This window comes from Lepidochelys kempii, chromosome 7 (assembly GCF_965140285.1).
Source record: "Lepidochelys kempii isolate rLepKem1 chromosome 7, rLepKem1.hap1, whole genome shotgun sequence".
In the NCBI taxonomy this organism is placed as follows: Eukaryota; Metazoa; Chordata; order Testudines; family Cheloniidae; genus Lepidochelys; species Lepidochelys kempii.
Window position 1 is genome coordinate 29,584,993 of NC_136386.1, and position 20,341 is coordinate 29,605,333.

Consider the following 20,341-nt stretch of genomic DNA (forward strand, 5'->3'; position numbering starts at 1 on the left):
CAACGGTCTTGTGGTTGGGCGGGAGGGAAAATGAATATGTCCAGGGTGCCTTTCTGAGGGTAAGCACCCCTGCTCCTGTGAAGGGTGCTTAGAAAGTTCTTGCAATGGTCATAGGTCCTTCCTAGGAGTACAGGGCAAGCAATTATTTTTCTTAAATACTTCAGTGCCAAACGTTTAACTCAAAACTATATTGAATTCCTGATTCTGTGAGGAACAGATGCACGGTTCATGTTATTTCAAACCCATCCTTTCTTTGCTATGAAGAGATGCAGGTTAAAATGCACATGTACGTGCATTTGATAAGTTTATATGCCTTCCCTGCAGGTTGACTCCGGATTTTTTCATGAAAGTGATGTCAAGATAGTTGCAAAGTCAATACGTGACAGAGTAGCATTAATACAGTGGAGAAGAGAGAGAATTTGGCCTATGATACAATCAGAGGACCATCAAGTTTCTGAAAGTTTGGAGAAATTGAAGGTGCCACAAGCACAACAGGTTCAAGTAACGTACCTTTCACACACTGGTCAACAAACTCTGTCAGAGCTAGAGGAGCCAGAAGCTGACCAGCATCTATTTCAGCATAACCTCCCCACCAGCGTCACATCTGTTGCATGTAAGTATCATGTTTGCGTTGCTCCTTGTGTGAGCAGTTATGATTCTCCTGGCATAAAATGGATGAAATCCACAACTTGTCAGTGCTCTGAACTATACATTGAGAGTGTTACATACAGTTTTGCCCGCTAGAGGAAAGTCTAAATTCTAAATACTAGAGGTATTCTGAATTCAAGAGAAAAAACTTCTACAGAATCTACATTATCTATCAGTCATTGACTAACGTTACAGATATAGGGTGAGTAAACATATGAAAGATTAAGGTATGATAAATTAGTGAATAAAATAGCAAGAAAATTGAAAGTACTTTTAACTGCATTAAAATACATTTTTCAAAAATCTAATATTAAAAATAAAACCTTAAACTTTCCATATTGATTCACAAGACGGAAATTAATGTTGTTTTGGAGAGGGGGCTGGGTTGAGCGTGTGTTTTGTTTTGCTTTTTAATGTTTAGAAGTCCCAATGAAATCAGTGTTGGAGGTATTATACGTACTTAGACATTGACAAGAGGTACTGGTTCCTAAATATGGAGTTTTTTAAAAAGTCCGAAGCGGTTCAAAAAAAGAATTCTTACTGTAATTCATGTAAGTTTGCATAAGGTCTGCAAAAAGAGGCCAATACTTCAGATTTGAAAAAGAATATCTGAATGCTGTCTAATCACATTCCCTGTTAGATGTGATTCCAAAAATAATGTGTATTCAGAATAGTTTTAATGTTACCCTTTCTCTGTGGCATGACAAAGTCAACTGATCTGCTGTTCAATACCACCTTTAAAATTTAACTGTAAAATTTACCTTTTAAAAACAAACATGAATCTATTAGAAGTGCTCTCTGTGAGGCACACATGACATGGCGGTACGAATGTGTGTAGGAGGTAGTAACACTTACCCCTAAACAGGGAGCAAGTGTAAGTTACCCTTTCATGGTTGTTTTTTAAGGAGAGCCAATTAAATGTTCTATTGGGGTCCTCTGGCTTTAGCCAGTCCCTTGCCCTACGACAGAGCTGAGTGGGGTTGGCTCATACCATGTTGTCAGATGAGCTAGCCATTCTTGCAACCCCTACAACTGTGCCCCTGTTGAGAGGAGGAGGGTAAAATAATGTACACGAGTTTGCAATTTGTGATAAAGGTACAATAGTCCTTTAATATACTCAAAATACTACGAATGTTCCTTTTTCACTTTTTGATAATTTTCTGAAAGAAAGGTGAACATATACATTGTGAAACTTCTTACTTCATAGCATACACTTGTCCAAAATAGGGTTTCTGATTTCAGAAAACCAAACACCGTTGCCCCTCCCCTGCTCCATCCCCCCTCCCTTGGTCACTCACTCTCCACTGCCCGCGCTCACTCACTCATTTTCAGGGGGTTGGGGTGCGGAAGGGGGTGAAGGCTCCAGCTGGAGGTGCAGGCTCTGGGGTGCGGCTGGGGATAAAGGCTTCAAGGTGCTGGGTGGGGCCGGGGATGAGGGGTCTGGGATGCAGGAGGAGGCTCTGGGCTGGGGCAGTGGGTTGGGGTGTGGGCGGGGGTGATGACTCTGTCTGGGGGTGCAGGAAGGGAGTTTGGGTGTGGGAGGGGGCTCAGGGCAGGGGGTGGGGGTATCAGAGATGAGGAGGTGAGGGCTCTGGGCAGCGCTTACCTAATGTGACTCCCAGAAGTGGCTGGCATGTCCGGCTCCTAGGCAGGAGAGTCAAGGGACTCTGTGCACTGCCCTCGCCTGCAGGCACTGCCCCAACAGCTCCCATTGGCCACAGTTCCTGGCCAGTGGGAGCTGCGGAACTGTCGCTCGGGGCGGGGGTAGTGCATAAGCCCACCTGGGTGCCCCTGTGCCTAGGAGCCGGACGTGCCGTTTGCTTCTGGGAGCCATGCAGAGCCAGGGCAGGCAGGGAGCCTGCCATAGCCCCACTGTGCTGCCAACCGGACCTTTAGCACCCCATCAGCAGTGCTGACTGGAGCCACAGGGTCCATTTTCAACCGGGCGTTCTGGTCGAAAACCGGATGCCTGGCAACCCTAGTCCAAAACAAAATAAATAAAATAATGATTTTTTTGTAATCACTGCATTTTTCCCATTATACTAAAATTTTTGTCTAGTCCAGTAGCTACTTTCCTGGTTGTCCTTAAGGGAAAAAACATAAAACCAGGAAGATGCAATACTTGCTATAACTTTATCAACAAAAGGATAGTACAATACAGCTGCGTTAATGGCAAATCACTTTTATAGGGTAATTGGAGGATTCTCTAGTCTTGTTGAGCCCTCTTCTTTGATATACTTTAACTTTACCAGAGATGTAGTAATTTTCTACATCACTTCTGCATTTTTGTATTCAGGGTTTCACAATCTCTGGGTTGCATAGGATATCCAGGGTTTTGCAAATCATGCAGACAATGTGGAGGAGAGGGATGGGCGGGGGGGTGGAATTCAGTTCAGCTAAAAAGATATCAAAATAGATACATGACATAAACCCTTTAATTATTTGTTCCTTTATGGTCACCACATTGTTGTAACCCGAGATACCCAGATAGTAGCTTACTATAGACTACTGCAGAACGTTAGAATGTGCATCCGGCTGCTAGAGACTCTGTTAACAAAATAGCATTGAATCTGTACCTTTGTATGGGCTTGAATTTAACTTCCTACAGAACAGCACACACCTATTTTTTTAAAATTATGTACCACATGAAATGAAAATATCCAAGCAAAATGTCATGACAAAAAGTCATTGAATTTGAACAATCAAGATGTTAGCTGTTGACTGTATTTACTATGGCATGAAGCCACTGCTTGAACCTCTCATGACAGTATTGCCCAATTCTTGGAGTCTTTGCAGTTAACTTCTGCCCTGAGATGATTCAGAAAGTCTGATTGTGTTGTAGGAAGGAAAGCGTTAAGTTTGTCCAAATGATGGCTCAAAAGGAAAAAGGACAGGATGGAATAATAGCAAAGATATGATGTATGGTTGTATGTCATGTGACTTGAAAGCATGGCAGGTAGCATGTCCTGAAGCGCTGGCTGATGTCGGGATGCTTTTAGATGCCAAACATCAGTTACTGAAAGATGAACCTGAGGCTTTTATTTCTGGAGTCAATGTCATGTCTTGGAAAAAGCAATGAGACTTCATTCCTCAACCTGGCAATGTCAGCACAAATGCTCTTCAGGCATCTTATTTGGTATTGACAAGAATGGCCCAGCAGTGAAAATTGTATAACTTTGCAGAAGGTTGTTTCCTTCCTTGTGCAACGGTTGTGATTTCAAAAGTTGCAGGGCATGATTCAGCTACCAGACTGAACTGTGTGGCTTGCCTGATGTCACTGCTTCTCACTCCATTAGTGACACAGATGAGTTTGTCCAAGAGGAACTGCTCTGAAAACAAAGGTGTGATGGTTTCTAGCAGTTTGTGCGTGATGTGTATGGTGGCTCTACTGAAGGCTTGTTCTTTTGTAAAGCTGTGCCAGGATGTACAACAGAAGAGAGCAGACACTGGACACTTCAGGAAGCAGTCAAAAATTTCCGCATTTAGTGGGAGTGGTGTATTGCAGTTGTCATGGAAGGTGCCAAGGAAATGACAGCTTAAGGTAGTGACTTGGTCACATGGATCCTGAACATCACATCTTAAACCTCATGGCCCCACTGTTTCATACCCAGACAAATTCTTGCTACTAAGAAAATGCCTGCAGGCCCATGCCAGGTTCTTCACGATGCCGTTACGTTGTGAAGTTCTTGGCTCTCACATGGTGAGGTGCTGACTCAACTCTTCAAATGAAGGGCAGAAGTGCAGGATTTCCCTTGCTGACTCCTTTAATAACTTGTCGTGGGAGGCACTCTAAGCGTCCCTTGCTGACATTTGGGCACTAAGACAAGCTGAACCCTTTGCCCAAAGGACGGATTATGAATGTCCATGCAGACCAGTGTGGAAACATTCATCAGAACACTTGGCAAATAGCATCTCCTTTCCATTCTCAGGAAGACCATCTTCTCTTTGCTCATTTGAAGAAACTTCGGACCCAGCTGTATTTCTGTTTTATTTGCAGACCCTGGATATAGGGGGAGAAGGTTGACCAGTAACCCTTTCAACCAAGATGCTGTTGGCTCAACAGCACTCTCTGGTCCATTGCAGGACGAAATTGTGAGACATGTTACAAGTCCCTGCAACTGATTTTCTCGAAGTAGAAACTCAGCTGCTTTTTGGGCATTTCTGAATGAGAAGGTACCCAGCTTTAGGTACAGAGCTTTCATTTTCCTATTTCTGAGCCTCAGGTTTCTCTTCAGTGATATAGGGGGAAAATTGCAGTCTTGTGGTGATCAAAAATAATTTAAGACCATGTCCCCCTTTCCCCACCCCCAGATCAAGCTTCAGAACACATTTTGTCAGCAAGACAGGCTCCCCATCTCACTGAACTGTGAGTGTATTTATAATTTTGTTGGTGTACTTTAAGTATTAGTGGTTTTCAGGTTGATATTGCAAAATACTTCAGACTGGAAGCTCAGAAAAAGTTTGGGGCTACGTGTTTTACTAAGGGCTTGTCTATGCCGAACAGCGATGTGCCATGTGGGAGGTGTGATTTCTAAAGTACACTAATCAATTGTGCATTAATTGGTCCAGGTAGAACCCGCTGGTGCGTGCTAATGGTTCCATAGCCCACTTTAATGTAGTAGTATTCAAAACCTTTAGTGCACACCAGCAGGGTTTATACAGACCAATTAATGCATGAGACATTAATGTGCTTGAAAAATCACATCCCTGTAGGGTGCATTATCCCTTGGTTTAGACAAGGGTATATCCCTTAGACAAACTGATGTATGGCTTCTCCTCCTAAACTGTTAAGCCAATGCTACCTTTTTGTTGCTTTGGAATTTTATTATAGACGTTCTTCGATTTAAATAGATATTATTTGGAGCACAGAGACTGCTTATTCCTTAATTCAGGTATTTTATAAATAAGGATACAAAATCCTTACCCATTTTATAGTTCATGCATTGTGCTTGAGTTAGCTTTTGAGTGTTGAACATAATAATAATTCAACAAGGTCAGCACAAAACAGCAGACTTTCAGAAGGCATAAAATTGTCTTACTCCTACAATATTTTCAGAACTTTACAGAATGTTTATAGTACTTTCAAAACTTTTGGAAGAAGATGATTTGGTCTGATCTTATATTTTTCTGACTACATACTTAACTCACATAAGCTGACTCCTTTGAGCGGAGTTGGCCAACCTTTGGCTCCAGAGCCACACGCGGCTCTTCAGACGTTAATATGCAGCTCCTTGTATAGGCACCAACTCCAGGGCTGGAGCTACAGGCGCCAACTTTCCAGTGTGCTGGGGGGTGCTCACTGCTCAACTCCCAGCTCTGCCACAGGCTCTGCCCCCGCTCCACCCCTTCCCGCCCCCTCCCCTGAGTCTGCTATCCGCTCGCTCCTCCCTTCTCCCCCCTAGAGCCTCCTGCACCCCACAAAACAGCTGATTGGGAGGTGCTGAACGGGGGGCTGCCAGTGGGTGGGAGGCGCTGGGGGCAGGGGGGAGTTTATGGGGGGCTGCTGACGTATTACTGTGGCTCTTTGGCAGTGTACATTGGTAAATTCTGGCTCCTTCTCAGGCTCAGGTTGGCCACCCCTGCCTTTGAAGAACCTTTTATAAAAGACACTAAGTTAGTTAAAAATAATAGCTAACTGAGGTTAATTGTGCCTTTCTGTGACCTTTGAGCTGACAATTTATGGGGTGTAAATATATATATTATATACCCAACTTGCTTCCTGGTTCTGTCTTGTAATTTATTTCTTGCTGTACTTTAGCAATTCCATATCCCATGTCTTTGGATGCTTGTTTAGTGCTATTGAGTCTAAAAGCTCTATAAATCACTTCCCTATCTGTTCATTTGGTAGAGAGAGAGGATGCAGAGATTATATTAATAATTTAATGTCTGTGTGCGACATGGTGTGCCAAGAAAATCTAGGTTTGACTCTCAGCTTCTGCTTTAGCTCTGTTCACTTACACTCTGTCTTCCTTTGTGGTCTTGAATAACTATTTATAATGATGAAACTCCGTATTCTATAAAACACCTACATCGTTATAACAGGCAGCATCTGATTATTTTAAACTGGCAATGAGGAAAACTAGAGGTGGGTTTTAGTTTTTTCAAAACATATTTGGGAGGTTAGTTTCTGAAAACTGAGTGGGGCTCACTTCTGGGTCCCATTTTATTCAAACCCCGTAGAGCAAGCCCTGTGTGGGAGGTGAGGGGATGGGGAAGAGGGAGGGTTTTAGATAAAGATATGGTAAAATCATACTCCTTTAATTCAAAATCCTTTTAACAGTTATGGTTCAAGTCTGCTACAGTCCACTTTTGGTCCAGATTTTTAACTCCTCTCTGTTGTGACAAGGTATTTTAACTTCACTACTACTGCTGCCTTGGTTAATTCAAGTGTAAAAACAACATCTATAGAAAAAGAAGCTAGTTAACTGTGCAGATATATTTTACTGGCTTCAGTAAACTTGAAAAGACCTTTTTTTCAAGCCGTTAATATTTAACAATGCCATTATAAGCCTTATTTCCGTTTTGACAAAGATGTCACTCTTGCCCAGTTCCCAGAGTTGTGCAATTTTTCAGATTAGTCAGGCTAACTTTCTGTCTTATGAGCACTGACAAAGTGGTGAATTGTGCTCCTATTCATTAAAAACTTGGATCAAGATGACTGCTTATATAAAGCAGTTTTATTTCATCCAGTTATTATGGTGTCGAGTCCAGGTATGTTAAGGCTTTCTGTTCGTAGTAACAAAACCAGGGAAGAGTAGGGTGTATTAAAATTGCTTAGTATTCAGTTGTAATTTCGGAGGATCTGTTCTTGTGTAGCTTTACTGTGCTTCCATGGCAAGCAATGCCTAAAATTGTAGGGCAAGTCAAAATCAAGTTAATGATTTAGAGCAGTTTTTTAGGTATGCCTACTCTTTTACTTGCTGTCTTGCACCAATTAATATACAGCTGTCAAAAAGCCATGATTTGTTTTCCTCCAGTTTCTCCGTTGAACATTTGCCCCTATTTTTTCTTGTTTTGTTAGTATTCCTCAACTAAGGTGGTACTACATAGTGAAGCTGATTATAAATTTTATATTGGCTAACACACAGTAAATAATGTAACATTTCATAACTTATTTGAAATTGAAATATGCAACACCACTAACCAAAAGGGAATTAAAATAATCATTAAAACCACTCTATCTCCAAAGGAATTCATCCCGCAGGCAGCTGAGATCCTTCCTCTCCCATTGAAGTCACAATCAGCTCACTGTTCTTTCATGCTATAAAATCCATAGAAGGTCTGCAATTCTTAACATCAATGTTGTGACCTCTGAAGGGAATATCAATGTGCCTAGCTCTGCACAAAATCCATAGGAGACTCTCTTCATTTCTGGCTTCAGGGAGGAATATATTCACAGAAAATAGCATTTGTATTCTATAACTTACGTATATGGTAGAAATAGCTAGGGTAGTAAAAATGCCAATTGCATAAACCCCACACAGGCCTCCCCATTAAGTCACTACTTGAACATTTTGTTTGATTTGTTAAGCTCTTAATAAAAAAGATTGTTCTTTCAGCTGACAGCACATTTGACAGCGGTCAGGGGTCCACAGTTTATTCAGACTCCCAGAGCAGCCAGCAAAGTGTCATCTACTCATCTCTGCCTGATTCAATACCTCCTGCTATTCAACGGGTTTACAGTCCACCTCTAAATGAGAGCCAGGCTTTGCCCCAAACCCTTCAGCAGCTGGGGCACTACCAGCAGCCTTCAGTAGTAAGTCTTTTTTTTTTCCTCCCCCCCCCCAACAATGTTGAATATACTAGACCATGTTTAATGACTCGCCTTATATTCTGCCTTCCGTGAGTGTAGATCCTGTGGCTCACCCTTTTTCTTTTCTGCCCATTTCTACCAATACTGATTTATTTAATACATGTATTCATACTGTTGCCTAAAAATGTGTTTTAGTTTTGCTATGGAAAGATAAGACATTTATCATTGTACTTCCTGTGCTCAAGGAAATGCTTTGCTGCTTGCTATAGTACTTTAATTTAAGCATCATAAAGTGAGCATTCATCTTTTTCATTTCACTGAGTTGTTTTTTTTAATAGCTTTGCCATGATTAGACTTAACCTCATGAGCATGTCCATTTGAGAATTATTCTTTGTTTTTGTGTTTTGTTTGTTGTTAATATAGCCACATATTGTTCCTTCATTTGTTCAAGAGCCTCTTGGGTCCGATGTTTCTTCCTGTTGTGCTAAAGATCAAGCGTCTATTGAATGCCTTTCTAGCTTTTTGCTTAGATGTAATGTTGCACAGAGGCGAAGAAGCACTTCTGTTATTGAGGCTCCAAAACCCAACACTGGTAACCCAGACAGATATTCACACTTACTCTTGTGTTCATGTTACAATGACCTTGGCCACCAAGAATTAATGGACTCATCACTGCAAGAACAATTGCGTGCAAGCGAACATAAACCTTCCTATCTCTCCAGTGAAAGAATCAATATAGGCCTAGTGTGTCCTTCAGAAATTCCAGTGGCACACTGCTCCTGTGTTAGCCAATACTTGTTACCCATGATTCACAGCACTCAGAGCAATAATCGTCGCCATAGCGATTCAGTAGCGGCTTTGACTCCAAATGTTACATCCTCTCTTCCAACAGAACTAATAGAGGAAAACATAAAAATCTCACCAAATAGAGAAGAAGAAGCAGGTAAATCACAGTTAGTGGCATTAGAGATCTCTGCAAATACCACTGAGTTAATGATCCTTAAACACAGTTGTCAGGGATGCTTAGCCCATCTGCTTCATTCTGGAGAAGATCCAAAAAAGTCAGTACCCCTTAAGTGTGCTACAAATACTCCTCGCTGCCTCTGTAACAAAGAGAAAAACTCAGTATCTCTACCTGTTCCTCAAGCAAGCAGGCCTTGCGACAGAAGGTCAGACCTGCCTTTATTACATGAATCTCTGCAGCACATAATTAGCCAAAAGACCAATTCTATTCCCGTGAGAACTGCAAGAGTCACAGAAAAAGTCCTGCATTCTGAGTCCTTCAGTTATGGGGAAGTCAACATGCCTGAACTACCTCCGCCCTTCCACAAAGTTTGCACTGGCAAAACATCATTAACAGAGCAGAACAATCCAGTGACTCCATCTGTGCAGAGCAGTAGAAACAGCCTAGCTAGTAAAAACACCACCAGTGATGTGGTAGGTTGAATCCCTCGTTTTATCCCTAGTTGGTTTAGAAGAAGAAAACCCACATCCAAGAATGACAAGTGTCTCCTGTTTGATCCAAAATTTCCCCAGATGCTTCAGAAATGCCACACTTACCCTGTTTCCCCCTTGTTTTCCAAAATGCTTGCAACAGAATGTACAGTATATTTAGTTTGAATGGTCCTGAGAATGGCTTGAATCACCATCTTGTTTTAACTTGGGCCTCTGTAATAAACTCCCTCAGTTGTTGACGCCATCTGCCCTATGAATGTAGTGGTGTTGATTGCATCCTTTCTCCTGTATTTTTCACATGAAGAAATAACAGCTATGATTGAGTGTAGCAATACCTTTTCTGCAGAAGACATAAAATTGAGCAGTGCAGTATAGTGCCTTAGAGCAGACACACTCTTTTTATTGATTTCATTGGTACAGTCTCAGTAACTGGACTTAAGTGTGATCTGTTTTTTGTTGTTTTTTTTTAATTGGGTGTTGCAAAGGGTAAAACAGCAGGAAGTATTTCAGTTGGTTTTGTATTTTGTCAAAAGCAATATTTTCTTCCTAGATATTTCATGTCCACTTAATTTTTGACTGCATTTTCATCTTCAACACAGGTATAAACTGTTACAAGCTTAAAAAGAACACTTGATTTTTAAGCAATGAATACTTCCTGACATATTTAAGTTGGAAATTTCTAAATATATTACTGCGGTAGTATAGCATCATGCAGCAAGAGATGTAATTGGTGTTCCTTGTAGGTAAATAGGGTTTTAAGTCTATTGGCCCTTTCTTTAATATACATACCTATCCTTTTCCTTGTACAGGAGTTTGAGACTTTGCTTATCAAGAACCTTATTTTATTTTACTTCCTTATCTGTTGCTGTTTTTTTTTATTGTTTTTTTTAAAATCCTAAATCAATCTCCTGGCCTCCAATTTCAGTAAATCACCTGGCAATAAAAGTTGTTTGTTTTTAAGATACCAACTGGAGTTTACCAAGCTAGTTGTTGATTTTTTAATGTATTTTGTGTGCGTGAGAGAGAGAGCACTTTCAGTGACAGAAGATGGAGCTTATCTGGGTTGTGGCCCCAGGTCCAATAAAGAGAAATGCAATACAGGTTGTTTTTTTTTTTATCTCCCCTAGGGAATCTCTCTTTCTGGAGATGTTACCTTCCTTTGCCTGTGTTTTTCATTTCTCTTTCCTTGTTTTGAATTAAATATTTAGTAGCAAGCATGTTCTTAAAAATCGGTTGTAGACAACTTTTTATTGATGTTTCTTCTAAAGTAATTTATTTTCCTTTCCTCCAGCCTGGACTAACCGTGGTTCAGGCTCCGCCTGCTGTTATCTCTCAGCGACCGCAGCATTACCAAGAGCCAGCAATGACATTCCCAGTCACACAGCCAACCACAGTTGCTTCATTGCAGATGGGGCAATCTCAGCCTGTTTTAGCCAGCCAGCAGGTGAGAAGCTAAACTATCTGACCCCATCTCTTGCCTTTCTTTTCTTCTGAATGGTCTTTTTGCTAGCAAAATCACTGTCCGACCTTAGTTCGAGGACTTCTAAGAGATCAGGTCTGCTTATTGAATAGAACTACTGTACTGAGAACCTGTTAAACCACCATTTAAATGCATTAGTTAGTTTTGAAACCTTGCTTTTGAACATAAGTCGTAATATTCAGAAGTTACATTCATGAATATTATACATCAGAGTTTCCACTTTCTTTCCCTGGCTCATCAGTGACTTAGTGGTTGGGTGCTTTTCAGAGTAGACAGAACTTTGACATAAACTCTTTATCCGCAGTAGTGGAGAGAATCCCAGTTTAATATCTGCTCTTAAATCACACAGTAGTTTGGCTTGCTAACTAGAAAAGTTGATCACTCTTCCTTGATGCTGGTGGCTCTCAACCTTTTCATCATTGCAACCCCATGTTGCTCAGAGCAAATGATCCCGAGCCCCATTTTCACATGTGCTAGAGATAATATTCGCATTAATGAAATACTGTAGAAAACATATGCAATTATAACTGCCTTTCTGTGAATATAGTTCATTGAGGTAGATGAGCTTGTCCTCGTCCTCTTCACCTCCTTACCGGGAGGCCCTGAGGCAATTGGTGGTTGCTATCTATCTCCCCTATTCTCTCCTCCCAGGCAGCTGTGGGCTGGCTGAGCACTAGCAGAAGGGTTGTTGGGCAGAGGAAGAGACACAGTCTGTGTCAGCAACCCAGTAGGCCCCTGTAGTCTGGCAGGGTCACTGATGGGGAAACTTTGCTCAGCCTCTGCAGCCTTGCTCGCTGTGGGAGACTTGACCTGGAGCTGAAATAGGCACACAGGAACCCTGAGGGAAAGCCCAGGCAGCCATTTGTATTATATGATTTTCAGGACAGCAAATAAATAAATAAAAATAGTTTGACTCAGTCGGAGAGTCCTAGCCCCATAGTTTGAGACCCTGGCATATCCTGTTGTACAGTTTCTCTACCACCATGTATTAACATGCTGGGTGCTCTGATACCTGCTTTAGTACCTACAGGGGGATGCAGGTCTGAGCAAAGCATAACTTATAAAAAAGCTAAGTGAGGGAGCAACTTTGTTTTCATTTTATTGTTAGCACTTGAGATGTGCATGACTCGCTAATAAATTAATATTGGAAAAACAAACTTTTGTCTATTCTAAACTGCGCTCAGATCCTCAGGGGGATTTTAGAGCATCTTTTCCAAGGGAGCATGAGGGTCAGAGGCCCACCTCGAATTTAGGAATAATTATATAATTTTTTAAAAACATAGTACAGTGTGTTCTTGATCCACCAAGTAACACTCTTCTAAATGAAGAATCTGGCTGTCTCTAGACAGTCTCCAAAATGCTGATTCCTCCAATGTCTGTCTAGGACAGGGATCGGCAACCTTTGGCATGCGGCCCATTAGGGAAATCCGCTGGTGGGCCAGGACGGTTTGTTTACCTGCAGTGTTGGCGGGTTCGGCCGATGGCAGCTCCCACTGGCCATGGTTCGCCGTTCCAGGCCAATGGGGGCTGTGGGAAGCGGCATGGGCCGAGGGATATGCTGACCACTGCTTCCCGGAGCCCCCATTGGCCTGGAACAGCGAACCACAGCTAGTGGGAGCTACGATCGGTCAAACCTGTGGACGCTGCAGGTAAACAAACTGTCCCGGCCTGCCAGCGGATTTCCCTGACAGGGAAAAGGTTGCCAAAGGTTGCCGATCTCTGGAGTAGGATGCTCAAATAATTCTCTGAAATTTCATGCATAGTAAAGGTATTTACAAAGCATCTATTGTATGCTGGAAAATTGAGAGTCACAAATTCTTGATTGCTTGGACAAGAATCCCGTACTAACTGGTAGTAAAAAGTGTATCTCAGGCCAACAAAAATGTCATAAAGACCTGTCCCCGTTCTGTGTTTCTACCAAAAACTCGGCTTCTGTGAACACAAGCTATGGTTTAAATGGGCTGAGGAGTGTTTATGCTCTCTGTGCACAGGGCAGAGGAATGTACTGCCTTACTGACAGATGTCTTCTTGTTTCACCAGCTCCCTCACACCATTTAGGCTGTCAAAATATGCCGTATTTCTAATACTAGCATTGTTGGCATAGATGAATGCTTATTTTTCTCTTGAACTTAGAGCTATCAAGATCTCAAAATCTCTTTAGTCTTAGTAATATTCAGTGCTGGAATAGCTCAAGTTTTGTTACTGGATGAAGTATTGTCTTCTTTCTGAAAGCACTCTCATAGAAACAGCATAATTTGATCTTCCTGTTTATAACCTATGGTATCTTGAACTATTGTATCGTATCCCTTTTTTCTAATAGGCAAAATATTCTCATGTTCTCTCATTCAGCCAGAAATGTTACTGCCTCTTGGACAGAACTGGGAAAAGCTCCAGTTGCAGGAGTGTGTGTATTGGCCACATGGGCTTTCTGCTGACACATCAGAATTTGCAGATTTTTTCAGATTCATTTGCAGATTCATTTTTACAGTGTAAATATTTGTAAATCACAAATAATAAAGTGAGCACTGTACACTTGGTATTTTGTGTTGTGATTGAAATCAATGAATTTGAAAATGTAGAAAAACATCCAACATTTTTAAAACGTCAATTGGTATTCTATTGTATAACAGTGCGATTAAATTTTTTGAGTTAATCGCATGAGTTAACTGCGATTAATTGACAGCCCTAATATATTTGAAAATGTAGAAAACATCCAAAAATATTTAAATAAATGGTATTCTATTGTTTAACAGTGTGATTAATCACGATTAATTGAGATTAATTTTTTTAATCGCTTGACAGCCCTACTTGTTACGTTGAGACTTGCTGAGTAACCTGCGCCACCAGATGCAAGTAGCCAAACACACACCTGTTTACAATGTTTGGAAGCCACAAAGCTGCTTCAGTCTTAAATGTGTCTAGATGGGCAAGCCCACTTGATTCCTTAATCCGTTTTATCCCTGTTCTTGTGTTTATATATTTTAAAAAAGGAAATAAGGGTTCTTGTTGAAGCATTCTATCTCTGAAAACACACAAGATCAAACAGTGCGGAGCTGTCATTCGTCAGAAGCAGCAAAGATGAAAAGCAATGCTTACATTTCCCTATTCATTTATTTTTATCTTTACAGTTTTAACATCAAGCATATTTATCTCTTAAATTACATCCAGCATTCACTGAGACCCCTGAAGCAGGACAGATGGTTAGAGGTGAAAACGTACTTATTAAGTCAGCCATGGAACAGTGATCTCATTCTAATCAAATTTTCAGTAGTGTGGCAGGCCAATGTAGCCTCCCCTGTGCCTGTGAACCCGGAGCTTGGTTTCCAGGGCTGTCACTATAGAATCTCTTGCGAGATCCAAAATCGCTTACTGGTAGGAGTACAGTAATGTTAGATTTGTGCCAGTCTGTTTGCTCACCAGCTGCTCTCCAATTGAATAAAATGGTAATTGCGTAAAACTTAATGAAAGGAACTAGGCAGAGTTCAGCTGAACTGAGAGAGGTCCAATGCTCAATTGTCTTATACTGTGAATGTTTACAAAATTAGGTTCTAATTTAGAAATTGTCACTTTTCATATATGCTGTAATGTAAACTTGCAGCAAAAAAGCAGGGCGGGGCAAGAGGCATTTTGTATCGGAAGATGGTGTAATTGTCTATTTCCTCTATCCAAATAAAAGTTCTAAAACTGTTGTCACAACAACTAAACTTTCAACTCACACCTTGTTGTCAACTGTCTGTAGTGGGCCACACTCTTACCACTTCAAAAGTTATTTCTCCTCCCTTGGTATGCTGCTGTTAATTGATTTATCTCCTTAGACTGATTTAACACTTGGTAAAGCAACCCACATCCTTTCATGTATTTATCCCTGCTCCTGTATCTTTTACTTCATACATCTGATGAAGTGGATTCTAGTCCACGAAAGCTTGTGCCCAAATAAATTGGTTAGTCTCTAAGGTGCCACAAGGACTCCTGGTTTTTTTGCTGTTACAGACTAACACAGCTACCACTGAAACTCTAGAGTGTGGTTCATGCAGGCGAGAGTTGAGATCATTCATAAAATGAGTTATGACTTGGCAAAAGCTTCCCTGCATGTTGAAAACAGGATTACAAAACAAAAAATTAAACAAAAAGCTTTGTTTTGCCCTTCCATGATTTAAAACATTCTCAAAGGATCTTTTAAAGTGCTGCTTTTTATATAAGAAGTCAGGCTTTACTTTCCCCTCTTGGCAAGGTTACTGGAGAATGCAAATTGTGATTGATTTGAGCTTTTTGCTATCTCACCTCCTGACCAACAGAGAAGGGGTGCTGAATATTCACTTATAATCAATTGGAATCCCATTCACTTCATTTGGAAGCAGGGAGAGAGCCAGCTCTGGTCACATACTCTTGACATCACTGTTCAATTCTGAGAAGTGTCTTTATATATCACAAAAAGCATAAACGTGGGGAGGGGGTCGTCTTTGCTTTGTAGTTCACCTTTTCAGATATTACAGGGTTAAGGGGTGGTCAGTGTAAGACGAGTTTCTTATGCTATCAGTTCCCTAGCCTTTGTGTACATTCAGATCTGCCAGGGTGGAGGGAACTATTCTTAGAATCTGGCTTTTGTAGCTTTATTTCAATAAGAACGGTGTATTCCTTGATCAGCCAGAGAGTACAATTTGCAGTACATTTGAATGTCTAGGCTTTTTTATAGAGTGAATTTTTGAATGACAATATTGCCTTGGTTTGCTCTACATATAGGAATATTTGGGGTCCATAGCTGGAAGATTTTGCAGGGCTGGCTAGAAAATAGAGGTTCTTTTGTCCTTTACTTAGCTTTAAAGAGCCAGCATGATTTATTAAAAATATCCTCTCCAAACAGTGCTCATCTATCTTTTGTGGTAATATAGGTTTTATTTAAATAAGACTTCAATCTAGGCTCTTGTACAATGTTTGAACTGGAAGTGTCAGTCTTTTTTACCAGTGCTGCTCAATATGAGTGACAGTTCTGTGTTGAGCATACAGCTTTAATTGTGAAGAAAACAAGACTGGTGTCCGGTGAACTGATTCTTTCTTAATATGCCATTTTTTTTTTCTCTAGCAGCAATCCATGCCACAGCAAGCTCCTCTGCAGCAGGTTCTAGCCAGCCAGCCAGTTTGTCCATTGCAGCCCGCGGTCCATCTGCTGCCCCAATATCAAACCCAGACTTCTCAGGTGGCAGCTACCAGTACACAGCTAACACCGTTACAGATTTCCACTGTGCAGCAACTTCCTCAGGTCCCACCCTCCCAGGTAAAGTGTTTTGAGAATTCAGTGGTGCGTTAAATCATTTTAAAGGCACGTTTGTTCAAGTAATATTTTCTAGCCAGTCAGTGATCAGTGTCATGTGCCCTGAAGTTTTCACCTGGCTACTGGCAATGCTCACCAGTGTAATTTAGTTCATGAGAATGTAACTATTAAATGCTCTCTGGATTGTTTTCATTAATTTTTGTTTTTGGTGAACTAAAAAATGATCCTGTTCGAATAATCCTGGGTTTTGCCTAGTTAATCTTGTTAATGCTAGTCACTTGAATTGCAATAACTGTAATTCTGCATTTTTTTTCCCCTTCATGGTGGACCCCCTTCCCCATCACAGGCTTAAGAGCATGAACAATTGCCCACTTTAATGTTCTTGAGCTCTTCTCTTCACCTTCCACCCCACCACCTTCCCCCCTCCATCTCCTTTTCCAGATCTCTGGCCCCTTTCCATTAGCAGTAGCCAAGATGGAACCTATTCTTTGGCCTGCAGTAGTAAAGCTCTTATTAGCATCATTTGGTAGGTTGGCTGTCGAGGGCTTTTAAAGATGTGAAGCAGCTTAAACGAAGGGGAAAGAGCAAGCTGCTTCTGTGATGTATTCCTCTTCTAAAGTCTCCACTGACTCCCACTATCTGCTTTGGTAAAGAAAATTCTCAACGTCTGCTTCTAAAAAATTGTCCAACTGCAAAATAAAACCTTTTCACTTCCAAAAGCCAAGAATCTGCCTAAATGTCCTCTGAAGATTAAAAGTGCATTTACAGTCAACAAAATTTCTAGTAACTTAAACAATATATTGCTGCTACTTGTTATATTATTTTAGCATGGCTATCAGGTTATCTATAAAATTACTGAAGTATCCAGTTTTTACACGTCTGGATTTTTATGCAAGATAAAGTGTTCTTTAGTAAAAGAGTGTATTGTGATCCACTTTTGCAGTCAGCACTGCCATTGACTTCATGAGAACTTACCCTGCAATTCCTTTGTGCATGTATTAAAAAGGAAACTATGAGATTACAGGAATTTAAATGCACGCCCTGAACCTGTAAATACCTATGCATAGAGTTGTACATATGCCTGTGAACAGGGGGACTGGTCACGTATTTCCATACTTGCAGGAGCAGGACCTTAGTGTATAAGATCCCTGTTGGCACGTCAGAAGGCCTCGAGGCATGTTCTGTTTTCGGCATTCGAGGGAAATGTTAAACAGCAGATTGGCAAAGTAGGGTCATTTTAGTCTGTCATGTCATTGGGAGTTTGTGTGTCTAAAAACTGTTCCCACAAATTTTTCTATCCTGCCCAGTTGCAGTATGAATTATTAAAATTGTCTCAACTCATTTTGCATGCACAGTGGTTACTTTTTGACGCCTCTACCTAGTATGATTTTTAATTTGTTTCAGAATCAGAGTAATGATTATTTATTATTAGGTTGCTGTATGGCTGCCTACTAGTTTTGGAAACCGTTGTGAATTCTTTGGCCTCAAAAATGGCCAGAAACTTTAAAATTCTCCTTTTGTATTCAGTAAATCGATTTCTCCAAGTGTTGCTATTTATGAAACTCTGGAAATGGAAGGAAGTGACTAATAAATAGACATAATTAGCATGGCACCAATGAGTTAATAGATGGCAGATGAAACTAATTTGTATCATCAATTTAAAACATTTGCAATTTATGTGATATTATATTTTTTTCAGATTCCTCAGCTTCCTGTCATTCCTGCAGTTACTCCTCTGGCAGGGCTTGACAATCTTCCTCCAAGCCTCTCTGATTTACCTGCTGCAAATGCACCCCCCATACCTGCTCCTTCCCAGTATTTCACTCCAGCTGTGATTATACCAAGCCTTCCCATGAATCCTGCTCTGCCTCTGGCATCCAATCCCCCGGCCCTGTCCAGGCAGGCAGTCAACCTTCCTCATACTACCGTGGCTTCTTCGGTCTTGCCCTGCCAAACAATAGTGCCAAATATGTCGGCTGCTACGGTACCATTACTTGCTGTGGCTCCACCGGGAGGGTCAGCTTTGCCAACACATCACGCAATATCCCATCTCTCCCAGCAACAGATGTACCAGCCTACCTTCCAGCAGATCATTCAGAGTGACGCTCCCTCACCCCATCACGCTCAGAACATGCAAGCAGTTTCGCAGCAGCAGCTGCCTCCGCTTCCTCAGTCACTGCAGCCAAGCATAATTCATCCTTCAGAACAGACTGTGTCCGCGTCTGGAGTTGGTAACCAGGTAACCCTTTTGACACTGGACTGTATCAGTACTAACAGTATTAGATCTTGTGCCTTGTTCCATTATAAACATGCAGGTGGGGTTTCTGCTCCTTGCACTTCAGGTGTTTTACTCGTGCATATTGGTGTCAGCACAGTAATGCAGTGTTAGGAGTAGTAATCAATTTCACGGTCGTAGGATTTTAAAAACCACAGATTTCATGATTTCAGCTGTTTACGTCTGAAATTTCACAGTGTTGTAATTGTCGGGGTCCTGACCCAAAAAGTAGTAGTGGGGGGGGGAGGGTCGCAAGGCTATTGTAGGGATGTTTGCGGTACGGCTACCCTTACTTCTGCGCTGCAGCTGGTGGCGGTGCTGCCTTCCAAGCTGGGCAGCTGGAGAGCGGCGGCTGTTGCCCGGGAGCCCAGCTCCGAAGGCAGAGCTGCCGCCAGCAGCGGTGCAGAAGTGAGGATGGCCTGGTATGGTGGTGCCACCCGTACTTCCGCGCTGCCGCCTGCAGAGCTGAGCCCTCGGTCAGCAGCCGCCGCTCTCTGGCCGCCCAGCTCGGAAGGCAGCAGTGCAGAAGTAAGGGTGGCATGGTACCATATTGCCACCCTTAGTTCTGCGCCGCTGTGGGCGATGCGCAGCCTTCAGAGCCGGGTGCCTGGCCAACAGCTGCCGCTCTCCTGCCACCCAGCTCTGAAGTCGGCACAGAAATAAGGGTGGTAATACCACAACCTCCCAAAAATAACCTTGTGACCCCCCCCCGCAACTCCCTTTTGGGTCAGGACCCCCAATTTGAGAAATGTTGCTCTCCCTTCCCATGAAATCTGTATAGCCATGACACATTTTTCATGGCTGTGAATTTGGTAGGGCCCTAAGTATGAGGTAGCTATTGGTTGGACTAGGATTAAGCAGTTGAATTTGTTGCGCGAAGTCTTGACCCAGTGTAGTGTACTTTATATAATCGTCTAATGGATTTGTAGAAGGAAGGTTAGGATCACTTCTTGAGCACCCTGTTCCTTCTCTCCTTGTCCTAGCTGGAAGAAAAAATGGCCACACCAAAAGGATGATCATCCTGATTTCAGTTACAAGGGAGAAAAGCAGTCCATAACGGCCAGATATAAAGGGATACTATACCACTGATTTTAATATCCATAGTACAGTACATGCATGATCCTGTGTGAACTGTCGATATGTACGCATGTTGGAATATGGACATACTGTGTCAGTTCTATTGATGTAGAACTGTTTATAAGTAGTGGGTTTTTAAACTGAAGGGAAATGATTGCTGGAGAATACTTCTGGAAGGCTGCTTGGAGGATATCTACAAAAAAGAAATAAATACCAGCTGCAGGTCCTTTTTGTTAAAACCAATGAAGCATAAAATAGGACTTCTAATATTAGCACCATTTGCAAGATAAGTGGCTCATGAGTTACTAATGAGTCTGCAAATGATACCGTTGTCACCTTTATAATGTGACAACATAAAGTACAATACAGCAAGACCCAAGCAGG

The 20,341-nt window shown here is 41.7% G+C and overlaps 1 protein-coding gene across 22 annotated transcripts in view; it reads left to right on the plus strand.

Annotated features, from left to right (window-relative positions):
* Positions 1–20,341, plus strand: part of WNK2 (WNK lysine deficient protein kinase 2) — a 172,678-nt gene that overhangs the window by 86,646 nt on the left and 65,691 nt on the right. For 19 of the 22 annotated variants that reach the window (XR_012159824.2, XM_073351600.2, XM_073351601.2 and 16 more), the window contains 5 exons: positions 325–613; positions 8,208–8,404; positions 11,148–11,300; positions 16,417–16,608; positions 18,305–18,844. Coding sequence is in view for 21 of the 22 variants with exons in the window: in XM_073351600.2 (XP_073207701.1) it covers positions 325–613; positions 8,208–8,404; positions 11,148–11,300; positions 16,417–16,608; positions 18,305–18,844 (1,371 nt within the window). In the remaining variant the exon portion in view is untranslated. The remainder of the gene's footprint in view (positions 1–324; positions 614–8,207; positions 8,405–11,147; positions 11,301–16,416; positions 16,609–18,304; positions 18,845–20,341) is intronic. The other 3 variants (XM_073351580.2, XM_073351592.2, XM_073351594.2) reach the window with 3 other exon arrangements.